The sequence below is a fragment of the Hyperolius riggenbachi genome, chromosome 4, assembly GCF_040937935.1.
Source record: "Hyperolius riggenbachi isolate aHypRig1 chromosome 4, aHypRig1.pri, whole genome shotgun sequence".
In the NCBI taxonomy this organism is placed as follows: Eukaryota; Metazoa; Chordata; class Amphibia; order Anura; family Hyperoliidae; genus Hyperolius; species Hyperolius riggenbachi.
This window is the reverse complement of record NC_090649.1, coordinates 203,784,253-203,802,894: the sequence shown is the minus strand read 5'-3', so window position 1 is coordinate 203,802,894 and position 18,642 is coordinate 203,784,253. Positions and strand designations below refer to the sequence as shown.

General features: G+C 42.0%; 1 protein-coding gene across 3 annotated transcripts in view; it reads left to right on the top strand.

The window, feature by feature from the left end:
- RUBCN (rubicon autophagy regulator) overlaps nucleotides 1–18,642 on the top strand; it is a 69,141-nt gene that overhangs the window by 36,767 nt on the left and 13,732 nt on the right. For 2 of the 3 annotated variants that reach the window (XM_068281264.1, XM_068281263.1), the window contains exons 8-19: nucleotides 435–479; nucleotides 3,474–3,548; nucleotides 5,144–5,259; nucleotides 5,757–5,952; nucleotides 7,840–7,941; nucleotides 12,231–12,285; nucleotides 12,613–12,745; nucleotides 16,199–16,344; nucleotides 16,428–16,492; nucleotides 17,498–17,736; nucleotides 17,846–17,907; nucleotides 17,994–18,147. In XM_068281264.1, coding sequence (XP_068137365.1) covers nucleotides 435–479; nucleotides 3,474–3,548; nucleotides 5,144–5,259; nucleotides 5,757–5,952; nucleotides 7,840–7,941; nucleotides 12,231–12,285; nucleotides 12,613–12,745; nucleotides 16,199–16,344; nucleotides 16,428–16,492; nucleotides 17,498–17,736; nucleotides 17,846–17,907; nucleotides 17,994–18,147 — 1,388 coding nt within the window. The remainder of the gene's footprint in view (nucleotides 1–434; nucleotides 480–3,473; nucleotides 3,549–5,143; nucleotides 5,260–5,756; nucleotides 5,953–7,839; nucleotides 7,942–12,230; nucleotides 12,286–12,612; nucleotides 12,746–16,198; nucleotides 16,345–16,427; nucleotides 16,493–17,497; nucleotides 17,737–17,845; nucleotides 17,908–17,993; nucleotides 18,148–18,642) is intronic. The other variant, XM_068281265.1, reaches the window with a different exon arrangement.

Sequence of the window (18,642 nt, the reverse complement as noted above, 5' to 3'; positions counted from 1 at the left end):
CGCAATTTTGCATATGCAATGCACTTGCATTGCAAAATCGTGGTAAAAATTGCTCCGAGGCGCGATTGCGCTTTTGTAAAAAATCGAATTGTGGTAGTGGAAAATACATACCGCGATTCCTATGTTAAAGTGGCAACCCTAGCAATTCAAAAATCACTAGCAAGTTGCGATTCAGCCTCACACCCGCTGTAAGTGGAGAAGGGCCCTAAGAGGTGCAGAATAACTAATAGTCAAGCTTTCAGACACTTCTGTAGACATTATTTTAAAGGCCATGTCACCAGCTTTAAACATTTACTATTGTGACTGCTGTCGCGCTGTTTTCTATACCCGAATTATGATTTTAGAGTGACCTCATTTTATTTGTAAATACTGGTATATGTATAGTATTGCTATAATCTGTTTTCTTGCTTTAATGCTTTTCCTGCTGGCATTAGGAAGTGACCGGAATATCACTATTATATTGGAGGATCCTGTGGCAGGTCCAGCATCTGTTACCATATGAATGACAGAAGCACTGGTGATATTGGCATAACACTGACCCAAGAGACATAGTACCAGATTTCCATACTAACCATTCCTAATGGCCATTCTGAATTTGGTAGCATCCTTTTGCTGAGGATTTATATTTCCTATTCAGAGTATGGTAAATTGTGTTTTATTGTATCAGCCCACGGAAACTGACAAGGCAGTGGGGTATAGGAGGCAATATTGTCTGGACATTAGCTGCTGGACGTCACCTTTCGTATGAGCTGACCATCCATGTGTGCACAGTCTCTGCAAAAACGCCTTTACTTGTTGAATGACAAAAGCAATTGCATCATGAAAATGAAAAATCACTTGAAACGTCATGGAAAAAACACATGGTAAAATGTGAAAAGATTGCACTCACAATTGCGATTTTCAGTGAAGATGGCCCTGAATCTCTTTGCTTCAATGGAATAAAGTAATCTCCACTGACTTGTCTAATGAAAGTCTAGAGATGTGTGCAAAATGTTGCAGTTCCTTATAGCTGTCTGCAAGGGAGTGTAGCTTTTTTGGCTAGTTTCCACTAGCAGTGAATCAGAGCTTCCTTGCATGCAAATTATGATGTGGAATTGCAGCCTATAGAAATCAATAGGCTGCGTCCAAATTTTGCATGCACAGGGAAATAAAGTAGAGACAAGTGCATTTACTTTACACACCGAATCCAAATACCTATTGCTGTGCATGGCACGGCTGGAGGGATTCTGATGCATGTTCGCATCTGCACAAGTGCTGACTGCGAGATAGACTCTGGCACAAGTGGAAACGGGACTTAAAGGGGAACTGAAGTAAGAGGTGTATGGAGGCTGCCATATTTATTTCCTTTTAATCCATACCAGTTGCCTGGCAGCCCTGCTGGTCTATTTCTCTGCAGTAGTATCTGAATAACACCAGAAAGAAGCATGCAGCTAGTCTCGTCAGATCTGACTTTAAAGTCTGAAATGCCTGATCTGCTGCATGCTTGTTCAAGGGCAATGGCTAATAGTATTAGAGGCAGAGGATCAGCAGGGCTGCCAGGCAACTGGTATTGATTAAAAGGAAATAAATATGGCAGCCTCCGTATACCTCTTCAGTTCCCCTTTAAATGTTTGGTTAACAGCATCACAGCATGGTATGCCTTTAGCTATAGCCTGGTTCCCAAAGACCTCACATCTTGTACAAGGTACCTGCTGGTGCTGGACCTTCAATCACATAAAGTCCAGTAATCCAAAGTAGGGTCTGCACACTGACAGGTTAAAGGAACCGACGATTTATTGTTCCATGGAAAAAATCAGTTCTATGACTGTCACACTGGCGATCGTTTGGGGGCCACAGGGGGGGGGGGGGGGTCCCCTTTTGTCATATAACATCATAATATCACTGGCTGATATCCTGCCTTGACAAAAGGGACCCCTCTGTTGCCCCAAAACAGTTGTCAGTGTGACAATCATCTGTTATAACCTGCCACAGAAAAAAAGCCTACATCATGCAGTCACAGCATGATGTGCAACCTGCTAAAAACTCACTTAGAAAAAGCCTTACATCATCCTACATCATGCAGTTCAACAGAAACTGTGTAGAGTATAGCTGCTTCACTGCATGGCTTATGTGGATCAGGTTCCTCAATAAATTACCAAATATAATCATTGTCAATATCTAGATTTAGGACTACCATGAAAAAACAGATTACGTTTATGTAGCAAAATTACCGATACAAAAGGTTTCACAAATTTTCAAGCACTATTATATTATGCATCATCAGCAAATCCGAAAGACAGTCAGACATTGCTTGCTGCAGAATCCTCTTGCTTTTGTGCTTTTGATCTATGTCTGGGCATGGAGGTATTTCCACCAGTCCTACTACATAAATGTGCGAGAGGGGAGTATTTTATCCGCTGTTAAATCATCTTTTATAAATGCATACCTTCCTCCCATTTTGTTTGCTGGTAGGGAAGTGGCCTATACCCCACTTTCTTCATTTGAACATCATGAAAAATGTTGCCACCTTAAACTGACTTGTTTGGCAAGACATCAGTTAGGTTTATACTGGTAATGTGAGCGATATCACACTATTTGCTCAGTAGTTATGCAAGCTCCAGTGCTTCTGCTAGCTAGGTGACCTGTCTTTGCACCTTGCATGTATAGTCATTTCATTCATTTTTCTTTTCTGTTGTGGCAATTGCCATTGTATTTATTATTTCAGTCCATGTCCTGCTATAGACATTTAATTGTAACTGTGTAATGTGTTGTCTGTTTTGTGACCGTATAGAAGTGCTATACCTTTACATGTTGTAAGCTATCAAGTTTAAAGATGCGTGGTTAAAATCTGTGAAGTGAAGCCATATTGATTCTGATCTGATGGATATTAAAGAAAGGGAACTTTTGGGACGCTCTAAAGCGGGCTTTCTCAACCAGGGTTCCTTGAGTACTCTGTAGGGGTTCCTTGGCATTTTCCCCCATCGTGGGGGTTTGGTGTGTGATAGGGAGCACACTATAATAGGGGTTTCTGTAAAAAGCATTAAATTCAGAAGAATAATGAGCACATTATTAAAAAGCACTAAAATAAGGAGACATTATAATGAAGGGCACTGTAATCGGGGGTAGTGACATAAACAGCCACCTGCAAAAAAATTCAGCGGTTCCTTGAGACCCAAAAATTACTTGCAGGGGTTCCTTGAGATCCAAAACGCATTTGTAGTGTTCCTCCCGGAAAAATAGGTTGAGAAAGGCTCCTCTAACGTTTGGCTCTCTAAAATAAGCAGAGCTTCACTGCACTTTTCTTCACCCAGCATCTCTATTGGTAAATCGCCTAATGTGTCATCTTTACAAATCTTGTGAAAAAAAATATATTTGGTGTATTTATAGGTTTATGTTGGCAGATTACTTTCATTTGCATGCACTGTGTATTTATGATGTAAGAAGTGTTGTAATGGTGCTTTTTATACTTCTCCTTTCTCTTTCCCTGTAACTAGAGTCTCATGCTGATCTGTTTAGAAGAGGCAGTCCATCGTTTCATGCAAAAGCAAATGGTGATGGCTCGGAATATGGTACGTGGTGGACAGGGTTTTTATAGATAAAATATAGACCTTGATAAATCCTTTAAAGCCAGTCTTCTAAATCAAGTCTTATTCCAAAAATCCAAATCAAGGTAGATTCTAATATCACTACTACCCACCCTCTATTAGGGATCTCCGATCTGCTCCAAAGATGGTGGACACAAACCCAGATAGATAACAAGTACAGCTGCTATACTTGTAAATAAATTGTGAGTGGGCTTGAGCAACTGGTAATATGTATAGACCTTTCTAAAAAAAAAAAATCACTCTGCACAAGTCACTGATATTGAATACAATCTTTCACTTATTAGTAACAATACTTAAAAAGGTAAGGAATATAAAACATACTGTATGCCCCATCTTAAAAACTTTTGCCTCAGTTGAGATGTGTGGAAAGAAAATGCAGAAGCTCCTAGTAAACGCACACGCAAACAGAATTGACAAGTTCCGACACAGGTTATAGTCTACATAACTGAGGTATCCTTGCATGTAGATGTAGTTTAGGATAGTGGTGTTAATCCAAACTGCACTGTATACTCATTCTGGGTTTTCTATTTATATAGACTGCTCTGGTATGAGGAAGGATTGATCCAAACACCAGAATTTGTTTGTCGATGGGCTCCAAAGATACTTCACATGTTGCAATACCCACAATACAGCTTACATGTTTCACCAGACCCTACCAGTATCCTCAAGTCCATGTGGGTGTAGTAGGAAGTCTTAAGTCATATTACTGTGACCACGAAAGACGTGCTACTCGTACATGTCTTCAGTGCATCCTGCACGGTCACAGCAATTTGACTTTTGGTGCCCTAATTTCAACCATGTGGCCGTGATGATGTTGGCGAAACATATAGGTTGTAAAGTAAGCTTGCCTCTATATACTGATCTACAGTGTGCTATTTCACAGCACTCTGGTTCAGTCACATTGCTTTGTGTCCCTGCTCATGTCATGTGGTGTGCTCCTTTCCTACATTTCTTAAACTATTTTTGTGCCTTACATCTCTCTGGTCATGCAAATATACCTTATTGGAGTCCTCCACAGACTAGTGTTCGGTACACAACTGTCAAGCTTCTTTGTGTGCATATTGAGAGCAGGAAACCTATTTGTCCAGACATTGGCCACGGCAATGTACATTCGATCATCTTCCATGTGTACACTGCATGTTGGACACGCACAGTCTCTAGAATAAACCATTCCTGTCTAGATGACCTCTATGCACAAGCTTGTACAACAGCATTCACATGTGTAATATCTTTTGAGATTTGAGAGCCTATTGAGAAACAGTATTGCGGGTAAACTTTGCCTAAAGATTTACCTACTGCTGAAACTTAGTGTCATGTAGCTCTTCATGAAAACAATGTTGTTGGTGAAAGGGAGACGGAACAGTTGGATATGGTATTTTTTGTTTATCCCATTTATGATAGCCCTTGCTGTCTGTTGACCTCCTGTGCTATATTTCTGCAATTTTTTTTTGCAGCTTGCTGTCTTCCTTTTCCAATTAACGTTAAAAACATTGCTGTGAAATTTTAACCAATCATAATCGTGAATGATAATACCTGGTTATTCCTGCTTTTGTTTGTAGATAGCGCACAGTATTTGAGCTCAGCAGAAGGAATATTTCGAAGACCATCAGAGGGACAGTCATTAATCAGTTATCTCTCCGAGCAGGATTTTGGCAGCTGTGCTGATTTGGAGAAGGTATTGCAAAGCTTGGAGTTTTTAAATTCAGGTGTGAATTCTCAACCGCTCCAGACCACATGTAGTTAAAACTACATCACATTCGTGGCCGCCTAAGCCTGATGTGGCTTATTTTAACACCCCCCCCCCCCCCCCCCCCCCCCGAGCACGGAACCCAATAGCGCGTCTCTGCCGGCACAGAGCTCAGCTGTCTAAAGACAACTGCGCTCTGGAATTCGGTCAGGAACAGTTTTCATTGGCTCCTGAATTCCTGATCACTGTGAACCAATCACCGTGATCAGGAAGTGTAAAAAGAATATCAGAGACCAGAGCCTGTGCTCATGCCAGTGAAGACAGTTCAATCTTTAAACCCAGATTTATTTATCATTGTTAGTTCTGTTGAAACAATTGTTTATCCTATAAGTTTAATTTCCAGTTTAGATTTAGATTCGCTTTAATTTAAAATGTCATAAAAAACATACGGGTGGGACATAAGTCTTATTATTTTCTATGCATAGGAAAATGCCCACTTCAGCATTTCTGAGTCCCTTATCGCAGCAATTGAGCTCATGAAGTGTAATATGATGAGCCGCCAGCTTCAGGAAGAGGAAGAGGACAGTGATCGCGAGATACGGGAGCTGAAACAGAAAATTCACCTGAGGCGACTACAAATCCGAACCCAGAAAGCAGCAAGCAATGATGAACAATCCAGCAGTGAGTTTCAGAGGAATTGTATTCGTACTGAACCAGAAAGGGAAAATAGAAAAAAAAATGTCAATCCATCATTTGCTACTTCAACATGGAGTCATTGCTGTGTATGGAATGTATTTGCATGCAGTGAAATACTGCGTGATTGAAACAGACTGTGGAAGCATCATGCACATTTTTTTTTCATATGCTTCTTAAACTTTTAAAAGCTACATTTTACTTTGTGCCAGCACAGGAGTCCACAGAACCTGTTGTATCCTGCAGAAGTACCGGTACTTTGTATTACAGGTGAATGGACGTATCTAACTGCCAAGTCAGAGCCACCATTTTTTCCTGGTGACGTAACTGGTTTCTGATTATCTATGGCAGTCAGTATGTTTGTCACATGTCCTCAATCTGTCAATCAATGATATTCTATTCCTTGCTATGTTTGGGTTGTCAAAAGGAAGAAGACACAAGTTAATGCTCTTCAGCCAGAATCTCTGTTTTTACACTGAACTTGTGACTTCTGCAAGGCCATGTGGATTTTTATACCAGTGTACAGTAAGCAGTTACAGCCTATAGTCACAACTTAAGGTGGTTACTAATGATACTGAATGATCGATTACGAACAATTCTTCGTATGAACAATCGTAAATGATTCTCTGGCACCACTAATGGACAAAAATATCCTAACCAATCCAATCAGATTGATGGGATTGAACTGAAATTCGATTTGATTAATCTGATTGGTTAGGACATTTTTGTCCATTAGTGGCCCCCATCAATCATTTGCAATCGTTCATACGAAGAATCGTTTGTAATCGATTGATCAGTAAATTGTATAATTAGTGGCCACCTTTACTTTATGTAACATTGTAGAATATGCTTAAAGTAGACCTGAACTCTTGCACAGGACAGAAGGAAAACCTAGAGAAATGCACCCTGTATGTATTTAGAGAGTTTAGCCCATTTCCCCCTTATCTGTGATTAATCACCAATGTAATTTGATCTCTCAGCTGTGTCAGCTCAGGAATCTCCTCTGCCATGGCAGAGCAGCTAATTTGTACACCTAGTATGTTAACAAAAGGCTGCTTCAATGAAAGCAGGAAGTGGACACGCTGCAGATTTATTGCAGGATTTGTATCAGCTGTAACAAAGAAATGTTTTTCTTTAAAGGGTATTATGCTGTTGCGTATCTTTTAGAGCAGAGAGGAAGTTCAGGTCAGCTTTAAATCTGACTACCTTCTTCAGGTAATGTGGCTGTTTTTAAATTGAGCTGTTCTGCATTATGTGGCAAACTTATGAAACATTTTTTCCTTAGACTTATTTACATTACAATGAATATCCCTATCACTGACCGAAAGTAAATATGCAGAGCTGTATTCTGACTTCCGTGGCTGTATGTTTCAGGTGTAGGAAACCACAACAGCAGCCAAATGATCAGCGTTAGTCAGGCAACTACAGTATTTATTCATTTGTTAAAGGCAGCAAAATGGCATCCTCCTTATTTTAAAACATCCTTTAGCCAGTTTGTTTTACAGTGTAGCAATATTGTAGAGAATAATCAACAGTTTAAAATGCAATATTGAAAAAGACCACTAGATGGCTCTATTGTCGGTAAGACAGACCAGCGTGTTACACATAATGCACCTAGTGATTCATTTTTGCAGTGCTTTACAAAAAACATGACTTGAAGTCATTAACTTGCCATTAAAGGGGCAAATAATCTAATGTCTCTGTCCCAGTTTTGGAGCTTATTTTGAGAAGACAGTTAACCTGCCTTTGTGTTTCTCATCTAAAGAGAATAGAGGAGTACCTGGAGGAAGCCGATCCAAACATCTATGATGAATTACTTTTCATATGCTTCAACTTTTCATTATTTTGCATGGAACTTTCTCCTTTGTTTTACAGGTGTCTGTGTGACGGATAGCAGTTCACAAATAAGCTCACGTGACTCAGCTCGGCTGTCTGATTCTGGTTCTGGAGCTGAAGGAGATCAGTTAGAGATTAAAGGTGCATTATTGTCATATAGATGTTTATTGTGTGATACCAGAGTATTCACTGAAAGGATATCACTGTTCATTTTCATCACCAGTATCTTTTCCCAGGTCAGGCCCACTAATATCAATAGAGACCACATTCTATTTCCCATAAGGCTGTGCTGTCAGTACAGCAGAGCTGCCACAACACAGGCAGGGAATACAATACAATACAATGCAATAACATTTGTAAAGCACTTTTCTCCCATAGGACTCAAAGCGCATAGTTGTGTCTCAGATTAATACAGGGTTGCAGGCTGGGTTGTGTTACAGAGGAGATGTTCATGAATGCCAGACTGAAGAGGTAGGTTTTCAGTTTAGACTTAAATGCTTCCAAGGATGGAGCTGTCCTGATTGGGTGTGGCAGGGAGTTCCAAAGTGTAGGGGCAGCATGACAAAAGGCTCTGTTTCCAAAGGTTTTGAGGTGGACTCTGGGGGTGACCAAGGTGTTACGTCCTTTTGATCTAAGACTGTGGGGGGTGTGATGCAGTTGCAACAAGTCCTTCAGGTATCCAGGACCCAGATTGTGCAAGGATTGACAAGACAAGACAAATAACATTTATATTGCGCTTTTCTCCTTGCGGACTCAAAGCGCCAGAGCAGAGCAGCAGCCACTAGGGCGCGCTCTATTGGCAGTAGCAGTGTAAGGGAGACTTGCCAAAGGTCTCCTACTGAATTAGTGCTGGCTTACTGAACAGGCAGAGCCGAGATTCGAACCCTGGTCTCCTGTGTCAGAGGCAGAGCCCTTAACCATTACACCATCAGCCAACTGTCAGTAAGCCAATCTTAAACAGAATTCTCCATTTTATCTGTAGCCAGTGGAGTGAGCACAGGGTTGGTGTTATGTAGCTATGGCGGGGTTGGCTTGTTACAGCCTTGCGGCGGCATTCTGTACTACTTGCAGGCGGCGTAAGTCTTTCTTATGCAGGCATGTGTAGAGGACGTTGCAGTAGTCTAACCTTGATGTGACGAAGGCATGAACTAGCGTTGGAAGATCCTCTGAAGGAATTAGGTGTTTAATCCTTGCAATATTCCTTCGATGAAAGAAGGAATGTTTCACAACAGCTGAGATTTGATTCCTGAAGCTTAATTTCCCATCAATCAGTACTCCCAGGCTGTGCACACAGTCTGAGTTGTTCAGGTATGAGCTCCCTATCCTTAGCGGTGTTGGTTGAGACTGGGGCTGCTTTGCTGTTGAGCCCTGGCCCTCGAATGCAATAACGCTAAGTGCAGTTTAAGGTTTTTAGCTGCTTTTACATTTTTGACTCCGTCTTATTTGCTTCGTTGATAGAAGTGGCCCTTAAAGCGTATCCGAGATGAAAAACTAACTGTTACACTATATATATATATATATATATATATATATATCTTATCTACAGTTTAGATAGTTTACACAGCAAATCTAGCTGCAAACAGCTTAAACAGAATATGATTATTACTTCCTGTGATACAATGACAGCGGCCATGTTCTGTTTGTAAACATTACACACAGGCAAGCTGATCTGCATCTCCAGCCCTCAGCCTGTGAAAACCTAATTCTCCCTCCTCCCCTCTGCCTCTGAAATCTCTGGCTAGTAACGCCTCCCCCTCCTCCTGCCCAGACTGAGATCCCATAAGCCCTTGCTACTGTCTGAAAATGCCAAGGCACTCTGAAAAGCAGTGGGCGAGGCTTGATTAGTTTATAGGGAATACAGGTAGTCCCTGGTTAACAAACGAGATAGGGACTGAAGGTTCGTTCTTAACCTGAATCCGTTCTTAAGTCAGAACGTACATACTTTTCTATTAAATATTAGGCCAGAAAAAGCTGGGACATGTTGTCCCTCTGTAGTGGCAGTGAAAGTAGCACAACAAAGTTCAATACCAGTGAGCAGACTGCTATTGACAAGATATAATTGAATGCAAAGATCTGCAAACAGTGCACAGCTTGATCAAAGGATTTCTTTTTCTACAACAATAATAATAATACCAGCTTTCCTCTGCTCCTGGTCCAACCTGGCTGCTTGTCTGAACGGTCAGCCGGTTTGCCCTGCACTAGACAATCACTCCAAGCCTCCAGTGTCCCAGCGTTTCTCTGAAAAGCTATTCATTCTGCAGACTGAGGGGAAGGGGGGCTGCGGGCATGTGAAACTGCACTAACATAGCAAAGTTCAGCCTGTCAATTTGCGGGGATAGGAATTTACAACATCTAATATCTGCACACAGACACCTAGCAGCGGCAGCAGCTTCTCAACAAGGAAGCGTGAATTGTAAACATAGCACAGCCAGCCTGCAGGAAGACTTGCGTCACATCCCTCGGGACCTCCTCCTCCTCTCTGCAGTGTCCACACACTTTTTTCTTAGGTTTCTAGTTGTTGCAGGGAGTCCCCGACTTGCTAGAGGAGGTGATGGCACCCAAAGATGACGTCATCACGGGAGAGCGACAGGGATCGACGGCCATTCGTATCGGCGGGTTGTTTGTAAGTCGGGCATTCGTAATTCGGGGACTACCTGTAGTATAAAAACTGAAACAAAAAAAGTATTTGGCTTGGGGAATGCCCTATAAACTATATGAAAGAAATACAACTATGCAATGAGTAAAAGTTTATCTCGGATCCACTTTAAGGAGTTAAGTCCAAAATGGTATAGAAAAAGTGGAGAATGAATGAAAATATATAGCTCTTTTCTCAAATAGAATAGTAATAATAATTTGTAATGAATGGTATTAAAAGTACCGTATTTTTCGGACTATAAGACGCTCCGGACTATAAGACGCACCTAGGTTTAAAGGGCAAAAAGTAGGGGGAAAAAATATACTAAACCTGGGTGCATCCATGGTCCAGGAGTGTGTTATAGACTTTTCCTTCCCCCAAGATGTCTCTGTCCCACTGCCAAGCTACATTAACCCCTGCTGCCATCACAAATTATACTAAACTACATTTCACTAACCCCTGCTGTCTCCTCCCCCCAGCTACACTGCACTACACAACTCCCCCCTCCCTTCCCCATCTACACTAACTAACCCATTCAATTACAGGAGATCTCACCAGCCTGGGTGGCAGCTGGGTCCGCTCTGGGTGTCCATGTGGTCCATCAGCAGCACAAACGTGATCCGCGGTGTTCCAAAGCAGCATAGGAACAGCTGTTTTTATCATCCACAATGCTGTCCCAATGTAACTTTAATCTCCCGAGTCCCCAGCAGGCCCAGCAGTGCGATCCACAATGTATTTAAGCGGCATATGAGAAGCCGCTGTTATAATCCACTTGTCCTTTGATCTCCTCAGGGTGCCCCCGCAGCGCGATCCACAATGACAAGTGGCATAGGGAAAGCCGCTGTAATCTTCCGCATGTAATCCACTGTAATCATTCTTTTTAAGCCAGCCCAGCGTCAGCCCAGTCTTCATCAGCAATGCTTTGTTCTTTAATCTTCTGATCTAGTCCAGCGTCAGCCGATTAAGCCCCGCAGCAGCGCGATCCCAGCTAACAAAGTATCGGAACATCTTCAGCCGCTATAGCGGCAATCCTCGGGGGTTTCCGTACTTGAATTGTTTACTTCCGCTCTCATGACCCCGGCGCACGTGCCCCGGGGTCTTCTGATGACGCAACTAAACAATTCAATTACGGAAGCCCCCGAGGATTGCCGCTATAGCGGCTGAAGATGTTCCGATACTTTGTTAGCTGGGATCGCGCTGCTGCGGACTTAATCGGCTGACGCTGGACTGGATCAGAAGATTAAAGAACAAAGCATTGCTAATGAAGACTGGGCTGACGCTGGGCTGGCTTAAAAAGAATGATTACAGTGGATTACATGCGGATGATTACAGCGGCTTTCCCTATGCCACTTGTCATTGTGGATCGCGCTGCGGGGGCACCCTGGGGAGATCAAAGGACAAGTGAATTATAACAGCGGCTTCTCATATGCCGCTTAGACATTGTGGATCACTCTGCTGCAGCTGCCACCCGCTTGCGGACTACCACTGCTACTGCTGCCATGCCACCCACTAGGAAAAAGGCACCTAGGTGGGTTACATTCGGACTATAAGACGCAGTAACTTTTTCCCCCCACTTTTGGGGGAGAAAAAGTGCGACTTATAGTCCGAAAAATACGGTATATTTCCCACTAGGGATGGCTGATCACCTGCTCGCTCTAGTGTGAAGAGGTACAGACTCTCTGGATCCCTGACACCACACATTCTGTGGGTGATCAGGAAACAAAATTGGAAAGGGTTAATATGTAATTTTCACTCATAAAGGTTTGAACTGTTTTTATCTTTGCATTTATTGTAGATACTGATGTTAAAAAGGTCACGAGTTGTCAGCTTGTGCAGAGTTCTGAATCCACGTAAGTTTCATTCATTCATGCAAGAGGTGTCAGCTTTTTCATGCTGGATTTTTGGCTATAGTTTTGGATTGATATACTAAGGTTGGAGAACACTAGTGATCTAACAGTTAAAAGGCAAAAAATATAAATCCTTTTCTGGGTCATAACAGAATACAATGGGGCTTGTGAAAAGGTTAGTATATTAGCAGCTGTTTGATTGCAGACAGTTCATCCTGGATCTAGTAAAGACAAATTCAGACAGTGCTCCCTACCAACCCATTTCCTAACGCAAGAAATGCCAAGTGCTTGTGTATTGTGGATTACTGTACATTGTGTATGTCCTTACAGGTCTTACTCCTTTTTTCACTCCAACTCTGCGGAAGCTGTTGCCATGGGATTGCTGAAGCAGTTTGAGGGGATGCAGCTGCCGGCTGCTTCTGAGCTGGACTGGCTAGTTCCAGAACAAGATGCTCCACAGAAGGCATGTATCATATAGAAACGCATTGCAAACTTGAAATGGTTAACTGCAGCTTTATAGAAGATTAGACAGGCCAACACTTCATCCCAATATAAATTAGGGTGGCGGCATTAAAGCTCTTCATTTAGTGTAGGGTTTATTATATGTATAAGACTTGGTAATGGCCTCTTCCTCCACACACATTACGCTCTTGTGTCATCTGAGCAAGGTATAGAATATTGCTTGTCACACAGCGTAAGTGTAAACCAGGCTGCTTCCAAACTACATTTGTGTCCTTTCTAAATTGTTCTCATTGAGTACATCTCAAAACCATACTGCTAAATTAATTGGTCCCCTCCAAATTGGCATTAGACTATGATAAGATCATTAGACTATTAGTATAGTAGGGACTGGAATTTGAACTCCTCTGAAGGACATAACCATACTTGCGGGTACTCTGTAAAGTGCTGAAGAAGATGGCAGCAGTTTATAAATACGGTATAATAGTATGAATGCATGTGAAATGGAGGAATAAACAAGTATATGAGAGTTTGATATTTTATGATGGAACAATGTTATTGTTTTACTTTCATAAAGTCCCTTTACCTTTCTTACCATGCACTTACAATCAGAACAGTCAGAGTTGAGGAATCTGGGCAATTTTTGGGTACCTGGAGTCGGAGGTTTCACATACTGAGGAGTCGGACGATTTTTGCACTGACTCCCCAGCCCTGTTTACACTCGTCACTCTCTTATTCATGCTCCCATAGGGATGATTATTACTACATTGTCATAAGTACAGCAAGATACTTAAAACACTGAGCCATGTGACTTTTAATGTGCTTCCAGTGCTAAAGGAAACCTGACCTGAGGCAAAGCTATTGAAGGTAAGCACAGTGGTATGTTCATGCTGGATCCACATATCTCTGTGCATTGTCCATTGCTCTCCTTATTCTCCCGGTCTTCGTAATCACTCCATGAAAAATTAAACTTTTGGCAAAAGTCACATTTTCAGACAGGAAGATGCAGGAGAAAATGGGAGATTGATAGGAAAGAACATCGCCACAAGCCTGCGGCTCCGTCTGAAAATTTGACTTTTGCCAAAAGTCAAATTTTATTTTTAAAGGAGTGATTACGAAGACCAGGGGAATAAGGTGAGGAATGGACATTGCACAGGAATATGTGGATCCAGTATAAACCTACCTCTGAGCTTTGCCTCAGGTTAGGGATCCTTTAACCTATAATTGCCTAATGATTCTGATGGAGGCACATCAACTTGTTAAATATCCCATACTCTTATTCCAGTATTCACCTATTGGTTTCCGGACATTCCGCCAACCATTTAGAAAGTTTAAGAGAAAGCAGCTTGCTAGAAAACTCAGGCTGGTATGTGAAAGTGTGTGAGTGTTCAGGAGATGCATGGCATACCACTAGCAGGCCACAGGGCCATGTAACTAGCAGTTTTTTTCATATTATTTGAGTTTAACACTTGAGGGAAAACTTAACTTAGCACAAATGTGTTTACATTTTACTTAAAAGACAACAGTCGTGAAAATTGTAAGAGTTAAATTGTACCACTTAGAAAAAATTAAATTAACTCTTTGAAAAAACATCAGATTTCAAGGTGATAAAAATCATGCTGGAGATTTATACTGATATGGACCAGGTAATGTGAGGAACAAAAGGTTGCCCCATTGTTAGATGGAAATTAAAATTATCAACTTACAGAAGGCTGAATTCAAACACCCCCAAAAAGTGTTAATTGATGTATGTGGCAAGCAAGGTCATTTTGCCGAAATTTCATTCCAGCAAATTAAACTCATACTAGTTTCTATGGCCCCCAAGTGATTGTACGCATGCCTGACAATATTGAGGCATGCTTCTAATGAGATGATAGATGGTGTTCTCGGGGGATCTCCTCCCAGATCTGTACCAGGGCATCACTGAGCTCCTGGACAGTCTGAGGTCCAACCTGGTGGCATCAGATAGAGACATAAGATCCCCGAGAAGTTCTGTTGGATTTTGGTCAGGTAAGCACAGGGCCCAGTCAGTGGTTTCTATTCCATCCTCGAGAAACTGCCTGCATACTTGAGGCCAGACAGTGTTGTGCATCAGAAGGAACACACAACAACGTGACATGCAAGGCAGTGAACTCCTAACCCCGTCCACTCGTTCGGGTGCTGAACAACAGCAGTCGGGAGTATTCGGGTGTTTGATTTCATTATGCCGAATTTGAACACCAAAAGGAACCACTACAGAAGCAATAGGGTCTGACAATGGGTCCAAGGATTTCATCCTAACAATAACTAGTGGCAATACAAATACTGTATTTAAAAAGCACACATGAGATGTCCTAAAAATTTGCACAAATATTCTCCAGCAGACCAGACCTCCAGGCTGTTGCAGCCTATGTGACACTCCACTACAGTGAGACAAACCCCCACCTCACCCTACGAAATGGGCACTCATCCTTTTTATTGACCCTCCATTAGATGGGTCAGCAATTCATCTGGTGTCATCACGGTGCCCCCTACCAAACACCGGTCCTCTTTGTCTGTTTTCACTCTTGTGACGTACTGTCGTTGGGCAATACACCTCAAATAGACAAATTCACACCCACCATAGCGTAAATATGTATATAAAATGTATTAATAATAACAAGAATGCTCACATAAAATATCTTTAAAATCTCAGAGTTTTTTCAGGCTCTCCCCTGTTTGTGGACCGGTTTCAGTCATGTTGCTGATGTCCAAACCTTGCCAAAGAGTCTGCCCCACTCCAGTAGTCCAACCTCCATGTCCTCACCAGCCCTACTAGTTTGTCTAGCTTGTAGAGGTATGTGTTTCTCCATGAATATTCTGGGGAGGAATATTCATGAATATTCCTCCCCAGACTATCACTGACCCACCAGCATAACATTCTCTTTGGCTTCTCCAAACCCTTTCACTTTTGTCACGTCCTCATGATGAACATGGTCTCCTCTGTGAAGAGCACTAGTTAGGGGTTTCTTTATTTTTACAAGTGCCTACTGATTGGCCAATGCTTAGTCTAGCTGCCAAGATGGTGTGCAAGCAAGTATGGACTTCAGACAGCATCTTTTTATAGATCCTTTCCAGCAAGTTCTTTTGTAAAGAATAAAGCAAATACTGAGAATCGCCGATAAGGAGATGGACTAGTTCAAAGCTTGTCAGATTTTAACTAACTACTGTAAGTGACTGCAACATAGGTTAAAAAAAGTATTTTATACTGCATTTTACTGTGGGACCGATTTACATCCTCTATGTACGCATTTTAAATTTTACAATTTTTCACAATGTTGATCTTTTAAGAATTTTGCAAACATAACCATTAGCTATTTCACTATTTGCTAACGTGGAAGAGAGCCCAACTTCAGCCACTGTGTAATATGCTGCTTGCACACTGCTGCATTCGGTTTAGTAATGTGTTGCTCAGTATGAATTTTCACTGTCGTTCCAGCTCCTGCCAATCCCAGATTCTACGCCAATCTCTCCGGATGATGGGGAACACGCCGACATATACAAGCTGCGCATTAGAGTTCGAGGCAACTTGGAGTGGGCTCCACCAAGACCGCAGATAATCTTTAATATACACACCGCTCCCACGTATGCTACAATTGTGCAGATCTGTATTGGGATTGGCTGGGCTTTATTTCTTATACTGATCACATGCTTCTAATTTTTTACAGGAAGAAGGTAGCGGTCACAAAGCAGAATTACAGATGTGCTGGATGTGGTATCCGCATTGAGCCTGGTAAGTTGATTTGTATTTAAAAGAACTAAAACCTAAAGTTTTTTCTTTTGTCCTGCATAGGTTCTTGAAGGGCTAGAGCATCATGTCTAGTGGTGTGCTCCCTCAATACAGTTCATGTTCAACCATTATATCAGTTTGCTTAGATTTTTGTTTGATGCACACATTACACTGGAAGAAAAGCCCTTTCTTTTTTTTTTAACTCAGTTAGTGCAAGTGTTGAAATTGGAAATTTCTCTGTACATTTAGAATGGGCTACTGGAGAATTTGGGTGCTGGAGATAGGCGCAAGTAGGATATCAGCAAATTACCAGTATTGTACTATGAATCACTAGGTAATTCCCATATAGAATATCGTTAATCTTTACCGATAATTTACTATGACCTAGCCCTACTCTCATATGCGCTCTTTCTCTCAATGCCCATGCCTAACCCTAAACGAGCACACCCCACCCCCCCACCCAATATCTGCTGATGCCCAACCCTAATATAATAACCCCTGCCACAGTCTGCGGCTTAGAATGTAATGTTAACTGCAGCTACAGCGGCACCCAGGGGGTAATTGGGGCAAATATCGAGACTAGCCTGCCAGCTCCTGATAATTAACGTAAAGGGTGGGAGTATTCAGCGAAGGTGGCAGTTATATTACTGCAGACTTACATAGTTATGTAACTATGCGACGATATAGCTGCCACCCTTTACGTTGATTATCAGGCACTGGCAGCCTAGTCCCAATATTTATCGGGCCTGAGTGGTGCCCAAATTACCCCCTGGGTGCCGCGGCAGACGCAATTAACGTTGCAGTCTATGCAGTGCCCATTTTAAGAAAGCATTGCCGGTGCCCAAATTGATGGTTTCAACATTTATAGCTTGCTGCAAATTTACCGTAAATGGAAAACTAATTTTAGTAACCTTAAATGTGAAAAGTCTTGTAAATAAAGTTTCAGCACAACATTATTTTGTATTACTTGTCTCACATTTTTATTCATGTGTGTTTTTTATTCTGTAGATTACATAAAAAGACTTCGGTACTGCGAGTACTTGGGTAAATACTTTTGCCAGTGCTGTCATGAGAATGCTCAGTCTGTCATACCAGGACGTATTCTAAGGAAATGGGACTTCAGCAAATACTATGTCAGCAACTTCTCTAAAGACCTTCTCACCAAGATCTGGAGTGATCCTCTATTCAACCTCCATGATATCAACAGTGCCATGTACCGTAAAGTGAAGGCCCTGGAGCAAGTCCGGGTAAATGTCCTGTACATTATGGTGCAGGCAGCTGCACATACAATACAAGTGGATAAGGAACTTTCATTTTTACATAAGATGTTAACAAGTGTTTCCTATTCCTCTACAGCTATTAAGGATACAGCTTGTGCACCTGAAGAACATGTTCAGAACTTGCAGATTGGCCAAAGAGTGAGCATTACTTTTTCAGAACTCTAGCTGAGTTAAAATGTAAACCTTAAGACTCTGCTGACTTCCTGTTGTACCTGTTTTCACAGATTACTTGAAATATATGACAGTGTGCCTGGACACCTGACTGAGGACCTCCATCTCTTCTCCTTGAATGATCTTACTGGAATCAAGAAGGGTGAATTGGTACCACGTTTGAGAGACTTGGCGAGGTTGGGAATATCACATGTGGATAAATGCATGGTGAGACATTGCAATAAAAGAAAGTTTCTAGAGGCAGTGTTCACACTTATCCCTGTGAAATTCCACATGCGGCTTTCCATGTTTTTCATCCGTTTCTGCATTTTGTGATCTGATAAGGTTCGCAGGACACAATTAAAAGGATACCTTAGCCCTTGATTAATTGTGTAATTGACACTGTGTGTGTGGGGAGGTGCGCATAGGCTTATCGCACCTACCTTGGTCTGGTGTCTGCCTCAGTTCATCTAAAAAGGTCTGCGCAGCTGCAGTATGTCCATGGAAGTACACTGGCGCGAGCAGTCACAGGTGGCCAAGCAGACATACTGCGCATGTGTGTTCAGTATGTCAGAGGGCACGCACGCTGGTTATGTCCTTCCTGAGAGAGTGTGCTCTTACTTCCATGGGCATACTGTGGCTGCGACAACCACCTTCTTTAGATGAATGGAGGTAGACATCGGCCACGGGAGGTGCTTTAAGCCTATGTGCACCTCCCCGCAC